We start from the raw sequence: 13038 nt of genomic DNA, 5'->3' as shown, positions 1-13038 counted from the left end.
ATTCAACATTGTACTAGAAGTCCTAGCCAAGGCCATAAGGCAAGAAAGGGAAATCAAAGGCATCCAAATTGGTAAGGAAGAAGTCAAAACTATCCCTATTTGCTGATGATATGATCCTATACCTAGAAAACCCAAGGGACTCAGTCAGAAGTCTGCGGGAACTAATTGAGAGATTTAGCATTGTGGCAGGACATAAGATCAACATCCAAAAATCAGTTGTATTCCTCTACACCAGCAAAGAGATTGCTGAAAAAGAAATAAGGAAATCAATAATACTTATAATAGCTACCAAAAAAATAAAAAATAAAATACTTGAGAATAAATCTTACCAGGGACACAAAAGACCTGTACAAAGAAAACTATAAAAAACTACTTCAGGAAACTATATGAGATCTACATAAATGGAAGAACATCCCATGCTCATGGATGGGAAGATTGAACATTGTGAAAATGTCAATTCTACCCAAAGCAATCTATACATTCAATGAAATCCCAATCCAGATCCCATCAACATTCTTTAGAGATATGGAAAAATCAATCACTAACTTTATGTGGAAAGGAAAGAGACCTCAGATAAGTGAAGCACTATTGAAGAAGAAGAGCAAAGTTGGAGGTCTCATACTGCCAGATCTCGAAATCTATTATATAGCCACAGTAGTCAAAACTGCCTGGTATTGGTACAATGACAGACACATAGACCAACGCAACAGACTTGAGAACCCAGAAATAGATCCATTGACCTATGTTCAGCTGATCTTTGACAAACGGCCTAAATCCATTAAATGAGGAAGAGAATGTTTGTTTAATAAATGGTGCTGGCAAAACTGGAGATCCATTTGCAGAAAAATGAAACAAGGTCTGTACCTCACACTATACACAAAATGAACTCCAGATGGATCAAAGACTCAAATGTGAAACCTAAAACTATAGAGTTCCTCAAGGAAATACTAGAGACAAATTTAGGGGCCCTAATATATGGCATAAATAGACTATCAAGCATAATCTAAAATGCACAAAGAACAGAAGATAAACTAGATGAATGGGACCTTCTAAAAATTAAATTTTTATGTGCTTCCAAAGTCTTCTCCAAAAGAGTTAAAAGAAAACCTACAGATTGGGAAAAAATATTTGGCAATGACATATCGGACAAGGGTCTTATCTCTAGAATTTATAGACAATTCCAAAACCTCAAAAACAAAAAGACAAATAATCCAATTAAAAAGTGGGGAGAGGACATGAATAGACACTTCAGCAAGGAGGATGTTCAGGTGGCCAACAAACATATGAAGAAATGCTCACAATCATTAGCCACTAGAGAGATGCAAATCAAAACAAAGAGATACCATCTTGCTCCAGCACTAGTAGCAAAGTTCAACAAGACAGAAAATAAAAAATGCTGGTGAGGATGTGGAGAGATTGAGACTCTCATACACTGCTGATGCGACTGTAAAATGGTATACCCGCTGTGGAAAGCAGTATGGCAATTCCTTAAAAAGTTGGAATTAGAAATACCATTTTTCCCAGCCAATCCAATATTAGGTATATATCCTAAAGAAGTGAGAACCATGACAAGACCAGACATATGCACACTCATGTTCATCACAGCACTATTTAAAATAGCCAAAATATGGAAACAACCTAGGTGTCCATCAACTGAGGAATGGATAACCAAACTTTGGTATATGCAACCCTAAAGAGTAACCTGGAATCTGCAAAACACCACATAACACGGGTGAACTTGGAAGACATTATGCTGAGTGAAATAAGTCAATCACAGAAGGACAAATATATTATATTAGTCCATTACAGTAAAAGTCAAGGAAAGAAATTTTCTTTGTTGGTTACAAGGGGTGGGAGGTGAGGGGAGGGAACACTGTTAGATAGGTAGAGATAAGTATTGATTTGAGTGAAGAGAAGGGCAATGTACCAAATGTGAGTGCTCAACATGGTGGCATTGAGGAAGAGGAAGACATAGAGAGGTACATGGGAGGTACAGACAACAAAGATTAACCCTTTTGCACATACAGTACTGCATTGTCAGTAAAGGTAAACATGGGTATATGGGTGGATAGATGGGTGGACAGGCTGAACTATTAGGTATGTCTATGAAGCAGGGAGTGTACCCAAGACCATGTGTAGGGTTGGCAGACAATGGTCCTATAAGTGTATTTGTATGATCTGAATTCCCAGGTATATAGTAGAGCTGACAAGGGACAAGATTGTAGTCACTTCTTGGTCACAACCAGCTACACAGAGGGAGTGAGTAGTTGAACCTGTGGGCTCAGGACCATAGTTACATGGGGCATCAAGCTCAATTGGCATAACATACTACACCAAACATTGTTCCACCTCCTACTTTGGTGGATAGCAACCGGGATGTTACAAGCTTGCAAGCAGCCATCTAGATGCAACAATGGGTCTCTCTTTGTCCAGAGCATAGAAGAATGAAGAAAATCAAAAGGTTCATGGAAACAATTAGTCCTAGCGACTAGTACACCATGTGATCCGCAGCCTATATGACTATGAGACCAGAAGACTTAGATGGTGTCCAGCTACCACTGTCAACCACTCGGAGGGGGATCTATGTAGGAGATCCTGGATGGAGAAGGAGAACAATGTGGAACAAAACTCAAAATCATTTGGAAAAAAAAGGGGGGGATGGGGACAAGCTTTGCTGGTCTGATAGAGCCTGGTGGAAGCACTGAGACTATGGCCCCTAGCTGTCCTTCAGGTCTGGAATTGAACCCACACCTATGGCCTCCAGCCAAACAAAAGACAGACATATAAGCCGAACATTTATCTGAGGAGATACAGTCCTTGGAGAGAACAATCATGGGGGAAGGAAGGGCTGTTTATGCACAGGTAGACAGCTCAGGGGGCAGGAGTACCTGGAGGGATGGACACAGGGAAGAGGTAACTATCAATAGGAAGTGGGAGGGAAGCTGTTGCAAGTTGTAGTCAATGTCATGAGACAAAGTATATGTGAACTGCTGTATGGAAAGTGAATTTGCTCTGTAAATTTTCACCCTAATCACAATTAAAAAAAAGAAGAAGAAGAAGTATAAGAGAGGTTTTTTCCAACATCTACATCTCTGTTGATTTGTATTAGGCTTCTTATTAATTAAAACCTCCATTTATGTCTTCTTCCTCATGGTACATTCCTACACTTCTCATCTTCTAATTAATTAGTGAAGACTTCTCTCATCTAATATATTAATAAAATTTACTTTGTAAAGCAAAAGTCAGATCTTTAGAGGACTCAAGCAATTGTTTAAACTTAGGAATTAAGAAAGGAGCTCTGGTGGCATAGTGGATAAGGAATTTGCCGCTAACCAGAAAGTCAATAGTTCCAACCCACCAGCTGCTCTGTAGAAGAAAGATAGGGTGATCTACTTCTCTAAAGATTTACTGCCTCAGAAACCCAAAGACTGTTGCTGTGAGTTGGAATTGACTTGATAGCTGTGAGTTTGGTTTTCAAAGGAATTAGGGAACCTTCTATAATCTAGGCTCAAAATGGACATTTTGACAATGAAACAGTGACTTAATAAAGTATTAAAAACTTTCTGGTGCAGTTTATTTTTATTTTCAGAATGAGAGACTTATATCAAATGATTTCAAAATAGACCTTGCAAACATAAAATTCTATGCTTTATTTTCCTGAGATATAATCTTTATTCTAAGATAATTGATATCTATAAAATTTAATATAATACTTGAGAAGAAAGTAAATTGCTTATTTATAAATGATTATATGAATTTAAATGACTAATAACAATGTATAACAAAAAAGATAGAAAAGAAATATACATTACCTTTACATGAAGGACTTGGACTCCACCCAAATTTAGTGCATGATGTATCTCCTCTTTCACTGTGTTCAAAACCCTTGTTACATTTATATTGAAATCGCTCATTTTCCTTATAAATTCTGTTGGAAGATATAGGATATCCATTGCTAATTTCTGGTAGATTGCAGGAAATTTCTGAAGAACAGAGGAAAAATTCCAAAATGTTAATTATGAATTAAAGGGTTGTGACCATGGCAGAGTCATATAAAAACATCACTTTTGCTTCATTACATAAATCTCTCAGCCAAATCAAATAAAAGCTCTGTTTTGACTTGAAAGATTTATCTATTATTCTTATCATTCATTTTAGAAGGACATTAAAACCTTTACTAATTTATTTTGCTAGTTTTATTTGGTTTGAGGATATGTTCATTTGTCCTTTTTAAATAAATGATGGCCAGCATTGTTCTTGAAATGTACTAATAACATTGAATAAAAATGTTGGTTTGCTGTGATATGTATTTTCACTATGTGAATGGCAAAAGTTGCACATATCCTAGTTATCAATTATATAATAATTATGGACTGAAAATTTTGTCAATGAAGTTAATTTAACTCTTTGTCATTAAATTTCTGAAAAGTAACTGGCCTTTTGTTTTTGTGGCTTTACCATTCATCCAGCTTTTCTGTCAATTAAAATCTGGTCATTATCTTTAACACCACCTTTTCTCAAACATTTTTTCTTCCTAGGAATATGACAATAATAACTAGCTTCTTTGATTTACAATCTTTCTAATCCATTTTCCTATTTCATAGTTTAATGGCCTTTCATCTGGTCATTCTATCACTCCAACTAACATCTTTTGTTGATCCCAAAATCAGGTTGAATAAGAGCCAAACTCTTTAGTGTGCTGTGTATAACACTTCAGAGCCTCTCAATAGCAACAGAATTCTTCCTACTTGCACAGCCATGCTGAACAACAAACAAGCATAAGCAGAGTGTCATGTTCCTTGAAGCCTGACTGAATTTGTATCTTTCTCCCCACAACATACTCCTCCCATCCTCAACTTCTTCTAAAATATCTGCATTCTCCCTTTCAGACTTCACTGCAATTGCAGGAAGTTTTCACTAGCCACAGAAATCTAGTTGTACTACTGTAAACCCTTTCCATGAGACTCTAGAGCATGTAGCATTTTCTAGGCTGATTATCAGCATTAGGTTACTATCATTGACTCTGTGAGCTCGTTTTCTTAGAATGCGTTCCCAAGAAGAGAAATGCTTCTGCATGGATCTCACTGTGAGATAGACTAGACTACAGAAGTGTAAAAAATTTATAAATTTAGGATAATATTAAAAAACAAAAACTGCAGAAATGTCTGCTACAATATTGGTAAAATGAAGTATGGTGCTAAGTCAAACAAATCAAACATAATGTTTCATTTCAAAAGCCAAAATCATCATATTGATTACAGGCCAGCAATATTACAACTAATGAAATTTTAGCTTATAGTTTACTATAGAATTATTCTTAAAAGGCAAAGATTTATTCAGTGAATTTAATTCAGTTTATCTAATATTGATATTAAACTCACAGTGCCAAGACAGCAAATATAAAACAGATGTGCTCTTAGAAGTGTTATTTTAAAAACGATGTCATCAGAGTACATAAGTGGAAATAAATGATAAATCTTTGTTTCTTAAAATAAGAAAAATATGTATTACAAGAATGCAACTTGAAGCAGAAATGCTCAGCTTTCTATTTCAGCCTGTAAGAGCCACGTACACTACTATACTTATGGTTAAGAACATGGACTTTGGTGTTAGATAACCTAGGTTTGAATCTTAATTCTACCATTTGCATCATAGTAAGCTGTTGTTGTTGTTATGTGCTGTCAAGTCGGACCCGATTTACAGCGACCACTCCTTGGGTTTCCGAGGCAGTATCACTATGGAAGTATATTGCCCCATCTTCCGTCCGAGGAGTGGCTGGTGGGTTTGAACCGCCAGCCTTCTAGTTAGCAGTCAAGTGCCTTAGGCACTACACTACCAGAGGTCCTCATCGTAAGCTAGGGAAAGTGATTTAACTTCTCATGGTCTCGGTTTCTTCAAATATAAAACAGTACACAACTCAAAGAATTGTTTAGAAGGTAAAATGAAATGGCACATGTAAAGAACTTGCATCAATTACAAGGAAATAATACATGCTCAATAAAAATCAGTTAATGGTATTATTTGTGTTCTTTATAATAGTATGTTGAAATATGTATTTTCGTAAGAATGGCTGAAAACTTTCAAAGGTTCAAATGAAAAATAAGTGTATCTTACCCACACATTTTGGTATTTCTCCACTCCATGAACCATCTGCTGAACAATGAATTTCTTTAGGCCCAACTAGCATGAAGTGTGAATCACACTCAAACTGTACCACTTGGCCATAAGTGTATTCCTGATCTGGTTCCAGTGCACCACTGATAACTCTCCCATTCTTTGGTTCTGTTACTGGAAAACACTTAACAACTGAAAAAAATAAATACAACTTTTACAATAGAATTTGGAACCTTTAACATGAAAAATGTGTGTGTGTGTGTGTGTGTGTGTGTCATTGTTTTTGTTGTGTGCCATAGAGTTGATTTCCCACTCATATTGACCCTATAAGACAAACTTGAACTGCCCCATAGGGTTCCTTAGGCTGTAATATTTACTCAAGAAGATTGTCAGGACTTTTCTCCAGCAGAGAGGCTGGTGTGTTTGAACAACTGACCTCTTGGTTACCAACCAAGCTTTTAAGCATTGCACCACCAGGTCTCCTACCATATATGCACATACATACATATTATATAATATATATACATACATTTGTTCACAAGCAATATGAGATGGGAGCAAATTACTTGAATATCCTTATAGAAGCATTTGATATATCTTTTTAGAAGAAAGAAATGGTACTAAGTAAAAAAAAAAAAATAATAATAATAATAATATGTTTGTTTTCTGACTTTTTTCTACAGGAATGGACAGAAAAAAAAAATTACTACTTTAAATACCATTTTATATTCTTAAAGTAACAAAAAGTAATTGCAAAATATACAACTTGGTATAATTGTATGCAAAATTACCATCTGTGCCATGAGTCATATAACACTGTATTGCTAAAATGTGTAAAATCAAGTTTTATTATTATATTAACTTCAATAGAAAAATGGTCCTTAATTTTTTTAATCCTCTCCAACTTCAATGTTCAACATAATTTGAGTACTTCTTTTGATTTAATTAATATTTTCCAACTTCCCTAACATTATAACATTCCATCTTTATTTTATAGTAGAATGACCTGGGGTGTTTACTAAAATGTAAATTTTAAGCACTATCCCCTCACCTCTGAGAAGCTATGGTGACTAGTGGTTTAGCATTCAGTTCCTCACTAAAAGGTCAGTAGTTCTAACTCTTCAACTGCTCCAAGGCAGAAGGTTATGGCAGTCTACTTCCATAAAGACTAAAGACTAGGAAACCCTATAGGGCAGTTCTACTCTTTATATAGGGTCATTATGAGTCAGAATTACTCTAAGGCAATGAGTTTATCTCCTCACCTTCAGAGATACTGACTACAATATTTCTCTTTAGTAGTCATACATTTCAGTTAATAGACACTTCAGTTGATTTTGATGTAGCTGTACCCTAAAGTATCTCTAAGTGAAGCATTTATCCTTTTCCTCTCATTTCCATTGATGAAAACTCATCCATTCTCTTTTTGAGACAGGATTGTTTGAGTGATCACTTTTCTTCTTTCTCACTTCTCACCTCTCTCTTTCTCTGTCTTCTTTCACTTCTCACTGTGAGATTAGGAAGGACTTCTGATTTCATCTTTTACTCATTTATTTCTAATAGGGATTACTAATAGGGTAGGGATTACTAGCTCAAACCTGAAAACAGGATCTACATTTTTCTCCTTTCTACAGTTTGCTTTACAGATCAGTAAGAAAGGTCAGAGCTCTTCCTTATTTCTTATTTCTGTCTCTTTTCTATAAGACTAAGATGACAACAAAATCTCCCTTGGCAAGGAAATGAGAGATATGTCTACTTCATGTTCTCTACTTCAGCTTTTACCAGAGATCTCTGCAGTTGGTTGGTTATTGGAGAAGTGTTTGTCAATTAATGAAACTGAAATTCTGTTCTTCATTTAGACAGTGACCATTGTATGTACTCCTAGTGGTTAGACTCCAAGAGAGTAAAACGAGCTTTAGATTCCCTAATCTCTACTATTTTGACTATTATAAAGGCTGTATGCATATGTGTATTGAAATACCAAACAATGGTAATTGAAAGGACTGGATACCTCCTCATTGAACTGCCCTAGAAAACATAAAAAATAAATAACTTGAATAAGAAATAATTTAATCATAAACTTAGAGGATATTTTAATATAAGACCTTTGGAAAAATATTTCATACTTTAGGTATTTTAATCCACTTGTAAAACAATTCACATCTACCTCCACATAAAGGAATATTATTGGTCCATCCTTCTGGTTCACATTCACGGTAATTAATTGCTCCTAGCAATTGATACCTGAAAACCCAAAAATAATAGAATGGTGAGATAATGTGTGTTTACATGTAGTTTTAAGTACAAGGAAGTTGTATTTCAGCAAAAATTAATATCATGTTTATTTTTTCCTTTCTTTCTTCTTTCCTTTCTCCTTCCCTCCCCCTCTCAACTTCCCTTCCTTCCTTCCTTCCTCCCTTCCTCCCTTCCTTCATTCCTCCCTTCCTTCCTTTTTTCTTTCATTCAATTTCTTTTTTAAGAAAGACTGTCAGACACTCAGGTGAATGGAGTTGGAAAAATCATATTCTTTGGTTCATGATATATTTCACTTATTTTTATGCATAATTTTCTTATTTTCGATTAAGTTAGTTAATTTGCTAAGGACCCTTGGTGGCATAGTGGTCAAGCATTTGACTGCTAACCAAAAGGTTGGTGGTTCAAATTCACCAGCCTCTCCATAGGAGAAAGATGTGGCAGCCTGCTTCAATAAATATTTATAGCTTTGGAAACCCTGTGGGGAAGTTCTCCTCTCTCTCATAGGGTTGTTGCTGTGTGTCAGAATTAGACTCCATTGCAATGGGTTGTTTTTAGTTAATTTGTTACACTTAATAACTTAATAAGCTCCATGAACTATCATCAAAAAATAAAATAAAGAAATAAACTAAAACACAGTAACTAACTGATAGTCATGTTACCATTTCCCTAGTTTTATTCCATACACTTGCCTCCCATATTTCTTCATTATGATACTTTGTGAGTTTTACATTTGGGCTTTCTACACAACCAAGGACAGCACTAGACAAAATCTTTAGTGTATATTTTGTTTTCAGCACTTGTTATTTTCCCATTTCCATCCTAGAATTTTTCAGAGTGTGGTCAATGAGTCCAGTATCCTCCTGCAATCCATTCACTATTTAATTTGTCTCATTACAGTAACTCATAAAGTTTTCCCTTCCCATCTAAAATGTTTTATTTTAATCTATGTTCTTTGGAGAGGTGTGAAATATGCAATCAGGGCCAGAGACTTTGGATCAAGACACAATACCCTCCTCGTTTAATAAGCCTGTGCATTTTCATTATTACAGATGAAGATTTACTCACAGGGGATGCCTGGAGACAAAGCCATTTATAAAGAGAGAGAGAGAGAGAAAGGCACGGTAATTTTATCACCACAAGAGAGGTTTTTTTGTTTTATTTTGTTTTGTTTTAAAAAAGGCCTGGTCATAGGAGACTTATGGCAAGATGTTGGAATAAGCAAGATGGCAGAACCAATTGAAATAGATACAGAAGATAATCCTGGAACCATAAGCTTCAAAGGGAAGGATAAAAAAGTGGAGTAAATATTGACTAGTAGAAGAAAATAAAGAGGGTCTGGTGGCATAGTGCCTAAGGCACTTGATTGCTAACCAAAAGGCTGGTGGTTCAAACTCACCAGCCACTCCTCGGAAGGAAGGTTGGGCAATCTATTTCCATAGTGATACTGCCTCAGAAACCCAAGGAGGGGTCTCTATGAGTCAGCTCCGACTTGACAGAACATAACAACAACAAGGAGCCAAAGGGAATTGTGAACTGTTAGCTGGTCTGAAGGTGTGACCATTTTGAATATGTAAGTGGGATTCTGATCCAGCCACGAATCTGATCATTGGATCCACCTGCTGAGGACTGCATGGGCAACTGCATTGGTGGCTGAAAACCCAAAAGGTGTGATATTTTCCTTGTTCTTCTTATATCCCACACCCTCCTGGTAAATAGAGTTGTGGCCATCCCACACCACCACCCACTTTCTGTACCAGCAGGAATTCCATCCCAGACTGGGTGCCATTACACCAGCTGCCTTCTGGAAAGGCAGGAACTGGTCCCAAGACTAGGCGACCTGTTCCCAGCTACATTTGAGGGCAAGTAAGAACTTCTTCTGAGATCAGGTTCCCTATACCCAGCCAGCTTTGGGGAGGGTAGGGACTTTTTCTGGGAATGGGACCATGCTTGCATTTATCTTTTGAGACAGTAAGAATTTTGTCTGGGACCAGATGCTCTGCCCACAGCTGCATTTTGAGCCTGAAAGCAAGTGCCTTGCTCCCAATCATCTTTTGGATCAGTAGAAATTTTTCTGTGTCCTGGTGCCTTAACCTCTGAAATTTTCTGGGCCAGCAGGACTCATCTGAGAGCAGGAAGCCTGCCCCAGTTGCCTTCTGGATAAAGAGGAACTGGTTCTAAAATCAGCCACCTTGCTCCCAACAGCATTTTGGGTAGGCAGAAATTTTCATTGGTACAAGGTGTCCTACATTAAGCTACCTTTAGGGATAGCAAGACATTTTCTGGAGGTAGAGGCCCTCTGCCCAGCTTCCTTTTGGGACAGTAGGAACTTTTTCTGAGACCAGATGGCCTAGCTCCAGTCTCTTTTTGGGATGGTAGGAATTCATTCTTGAATCAGGTGCCTTACTCCCTCCACCATTTGGGTTGGCAGGAACATTTCCCAGGTCTGGGGGCCCTGCCTCCAGACATCTCTGAGATCAGGTTGTCTTCTGGATAGGCAGGAACTAGTACCCTGATCAGGTGCCTGCTCCCCTCTGCCTGCTAGGCCAACAGAAATACAGATTGAGTGCCCTGTCCTCTGTCCCCCCAATTTTGTTTTGTTTGTTTGTTTTCAAATTATTCTTTTGTCCTCCTTTCTTTCTTTTTATTTTTTTCTTTTTCCCTTCTTTGGCTCTCATTTTTTTCCTCCCTTTTCCTGGTTTCCTTCTTTTTTCTTTCTTTTCTTTTTTCTCCTCTTTTCATTCTTCCCATCTTTTGGTTTACTTTCCACATATTTTTCTTTGTCATTCTTTTGTCTTTTATTTTCTTATTTTTATTTTAATTTATTGTTTTATCTTTTTGCTATTGTTGCTACTTGTTTATGTCCCTTGTTTTTACTTTTTGGGGATTACTGTGATTTTTTTGTACTTCTGTCCCATTTTGTGGGAGACAATAACAACATCCACAACATCCAACCACATCCATGCTTCTTGCAATGTCACCTACTGGGCAAGGGCCACCATCTTCTTTGTTCCAACTGATCTATGATAGACAGTGGCCAATACCAATCCAACTCACCCTCAATTGCTGTACATGAAGAGCTAACAAAGCTGTGAACACACTCTCATCCTATATCACATCTAACAGCAGACAGGTGATAAATACCTAAGTGCTAGCAAACTACTGAACTGAGCAGGATACCAGTCATGCATACTCAAATATATTAAAATAAAGCCAGAAAAAAGAAAAGAAAAGAAAAAACCTGGGTGAAGCACATCAACATAAAATCACTAATTAAATATAAATACAATGATATCACAATGTCTCAGAGACAACTGACAATCCCAGTTCATACAAAGAAGCAAGATAAAGTAGTACAAACAAAGGATCAGACCTCCCTGAGGACTAATTGGCATTGGAACTACCTGGAATTTGACTACTAACCAGAAGGCTAGAGGTTCAAATCCACCACCCCTTCCTCAGAAGGAAGGTTGGACAATCTACTTCCATAGTGATACCACCTTGGAAACCCAAGAGGGGGTTGCTATGAGTCAGATCCGACTCAATGGCAGTGTTTGTTTTTATTTTTTTTTAAATAGAGAATTCTAAATAATTATATTTAGGTATTTCCAATGGATTTAGAGACAGATCAAGGAAAACACAGATAAAACTCCAGAACAAATTGGGAAAACAATATAAGAACAAATGGAAAAAAATAAATGAAAAATTAGAAACCATACAAAAGCAGCAACTAGAAACCTAGATGACTAATGCGAGGATTGGAGAAATAGGTAACATATTGAAAAACCAAAGGAGTAGAATCAAATAAAAAACCTCTCAATACTACTTTGTTAAGGGATCAAACTGAAGAAAAGACCAAAGCAAAATGAAAAGCCTACAATTATTGTGTGACACCATTCAGAAGAATAACTTATATGAGATCAGAATTCTGGGACAAGAAAAGAAAAATAAAACCATAGAGAAAATTGTCAAAGATTTGTTGAAAGAAAACTTCCCTAATATGTTGAAATATGAGAGGATATTCTTTCAAGAAATTCAATGAACACAAAACAAGATAAACTCCAAAAGAAAATCACCAAGATACATATCATAATCAAACTTACCAAAACCAAAGACAAAGAAAGAATCTTGAATGCTCCACAGAAGAAATGAAAAGATACCTACAAAGGGCAACCAATAAGATTAAGTTATGATTTCTTGGCAGAAATCATACAGGCAAGAAGGTAATGAGATGACATTCATAAAACCCTGAAGGCAAAAAATTCCAGCCAGAATTACATACCCAGAAAATTGTCCCTCAAATATTATGATGAATTAAGACATTTCCAGAGAAACAGAAATTAAGGAGATTTGTTAAAAATAGACCAACCTTATAAGACATGTTAAAGGGAATCCTTTGGACAGAGAACTAACAACAGCACAGAACAATGGATGATTAGCACATGTGGTACATAACTCAGAAACCAACAAAAATAAAGAAGTATTCAAAGTAGAATAAACTTAACAAGACTGCAAATGGTGAACCAGAGACATCAAATTGAAACTGAGGACAACTACAAACCTAAAAGAAGGAATAAGCAGTATAGGTACAGAACTTCCAAATGGGGAAGAAGTCAAGGAGATCTTGAGAAAGTACAGACTGTTTTAAACTTGGGAAGAAAATAATAAATTACC

At 36.4% G+C, this 13038-nt stretch overlaps 1 protein-coding gene across 1 annotated transcript in view; it reads right to left on the bottom strand.

Moving 5' to 3' along the window:
* Positions 1–13038, bottom strand: part of LOC103197276 (complement factor H) — a 99808-nt gene that overhangs the window by 63844 nt on the left and 22926 nt on the right. Inside the window, exons 4-6 of the mRNA XM_007941176.1 lie at positions 8279–8355; positions 6115–6306; positions 3813–3983 (exon numbers count right to left, since the gene is read on the bottom strand). Of these exons, the coding sequence (XP_007939367.1) occupies positions 3813–3983; positions 6115–6306; positions 8279–8355 (440 nt within the window). The remainder of the gene's footprint in view (positions 1–3812; positions 3984–6114; positions 6307–8278; positions 8356–13038) is intronic.

This window comes from Orycteropus afer, unplaced genomic scaffold, assembly GCF_000298275.1.
Source record: "Orycteropus afer afer isolate SDZICR_OR568_19922 unplaced genomic scaffold, OryAfe1.0 scaffold00075, whole genome shotgun sequence".
In the NCBI taxonomy this organism is placed as follows: domain Eukaryota; kingdom Metazoa; phylum Chordata; class Mammalia; order Tubulidentata; family Orycteropodidae; genus Orycteropus; species Orycteropus afer.
Note: the sequence above shows the minus strand (reverse complement) of the source record. Positions and strands in the feature narration are given on the sequence as shown.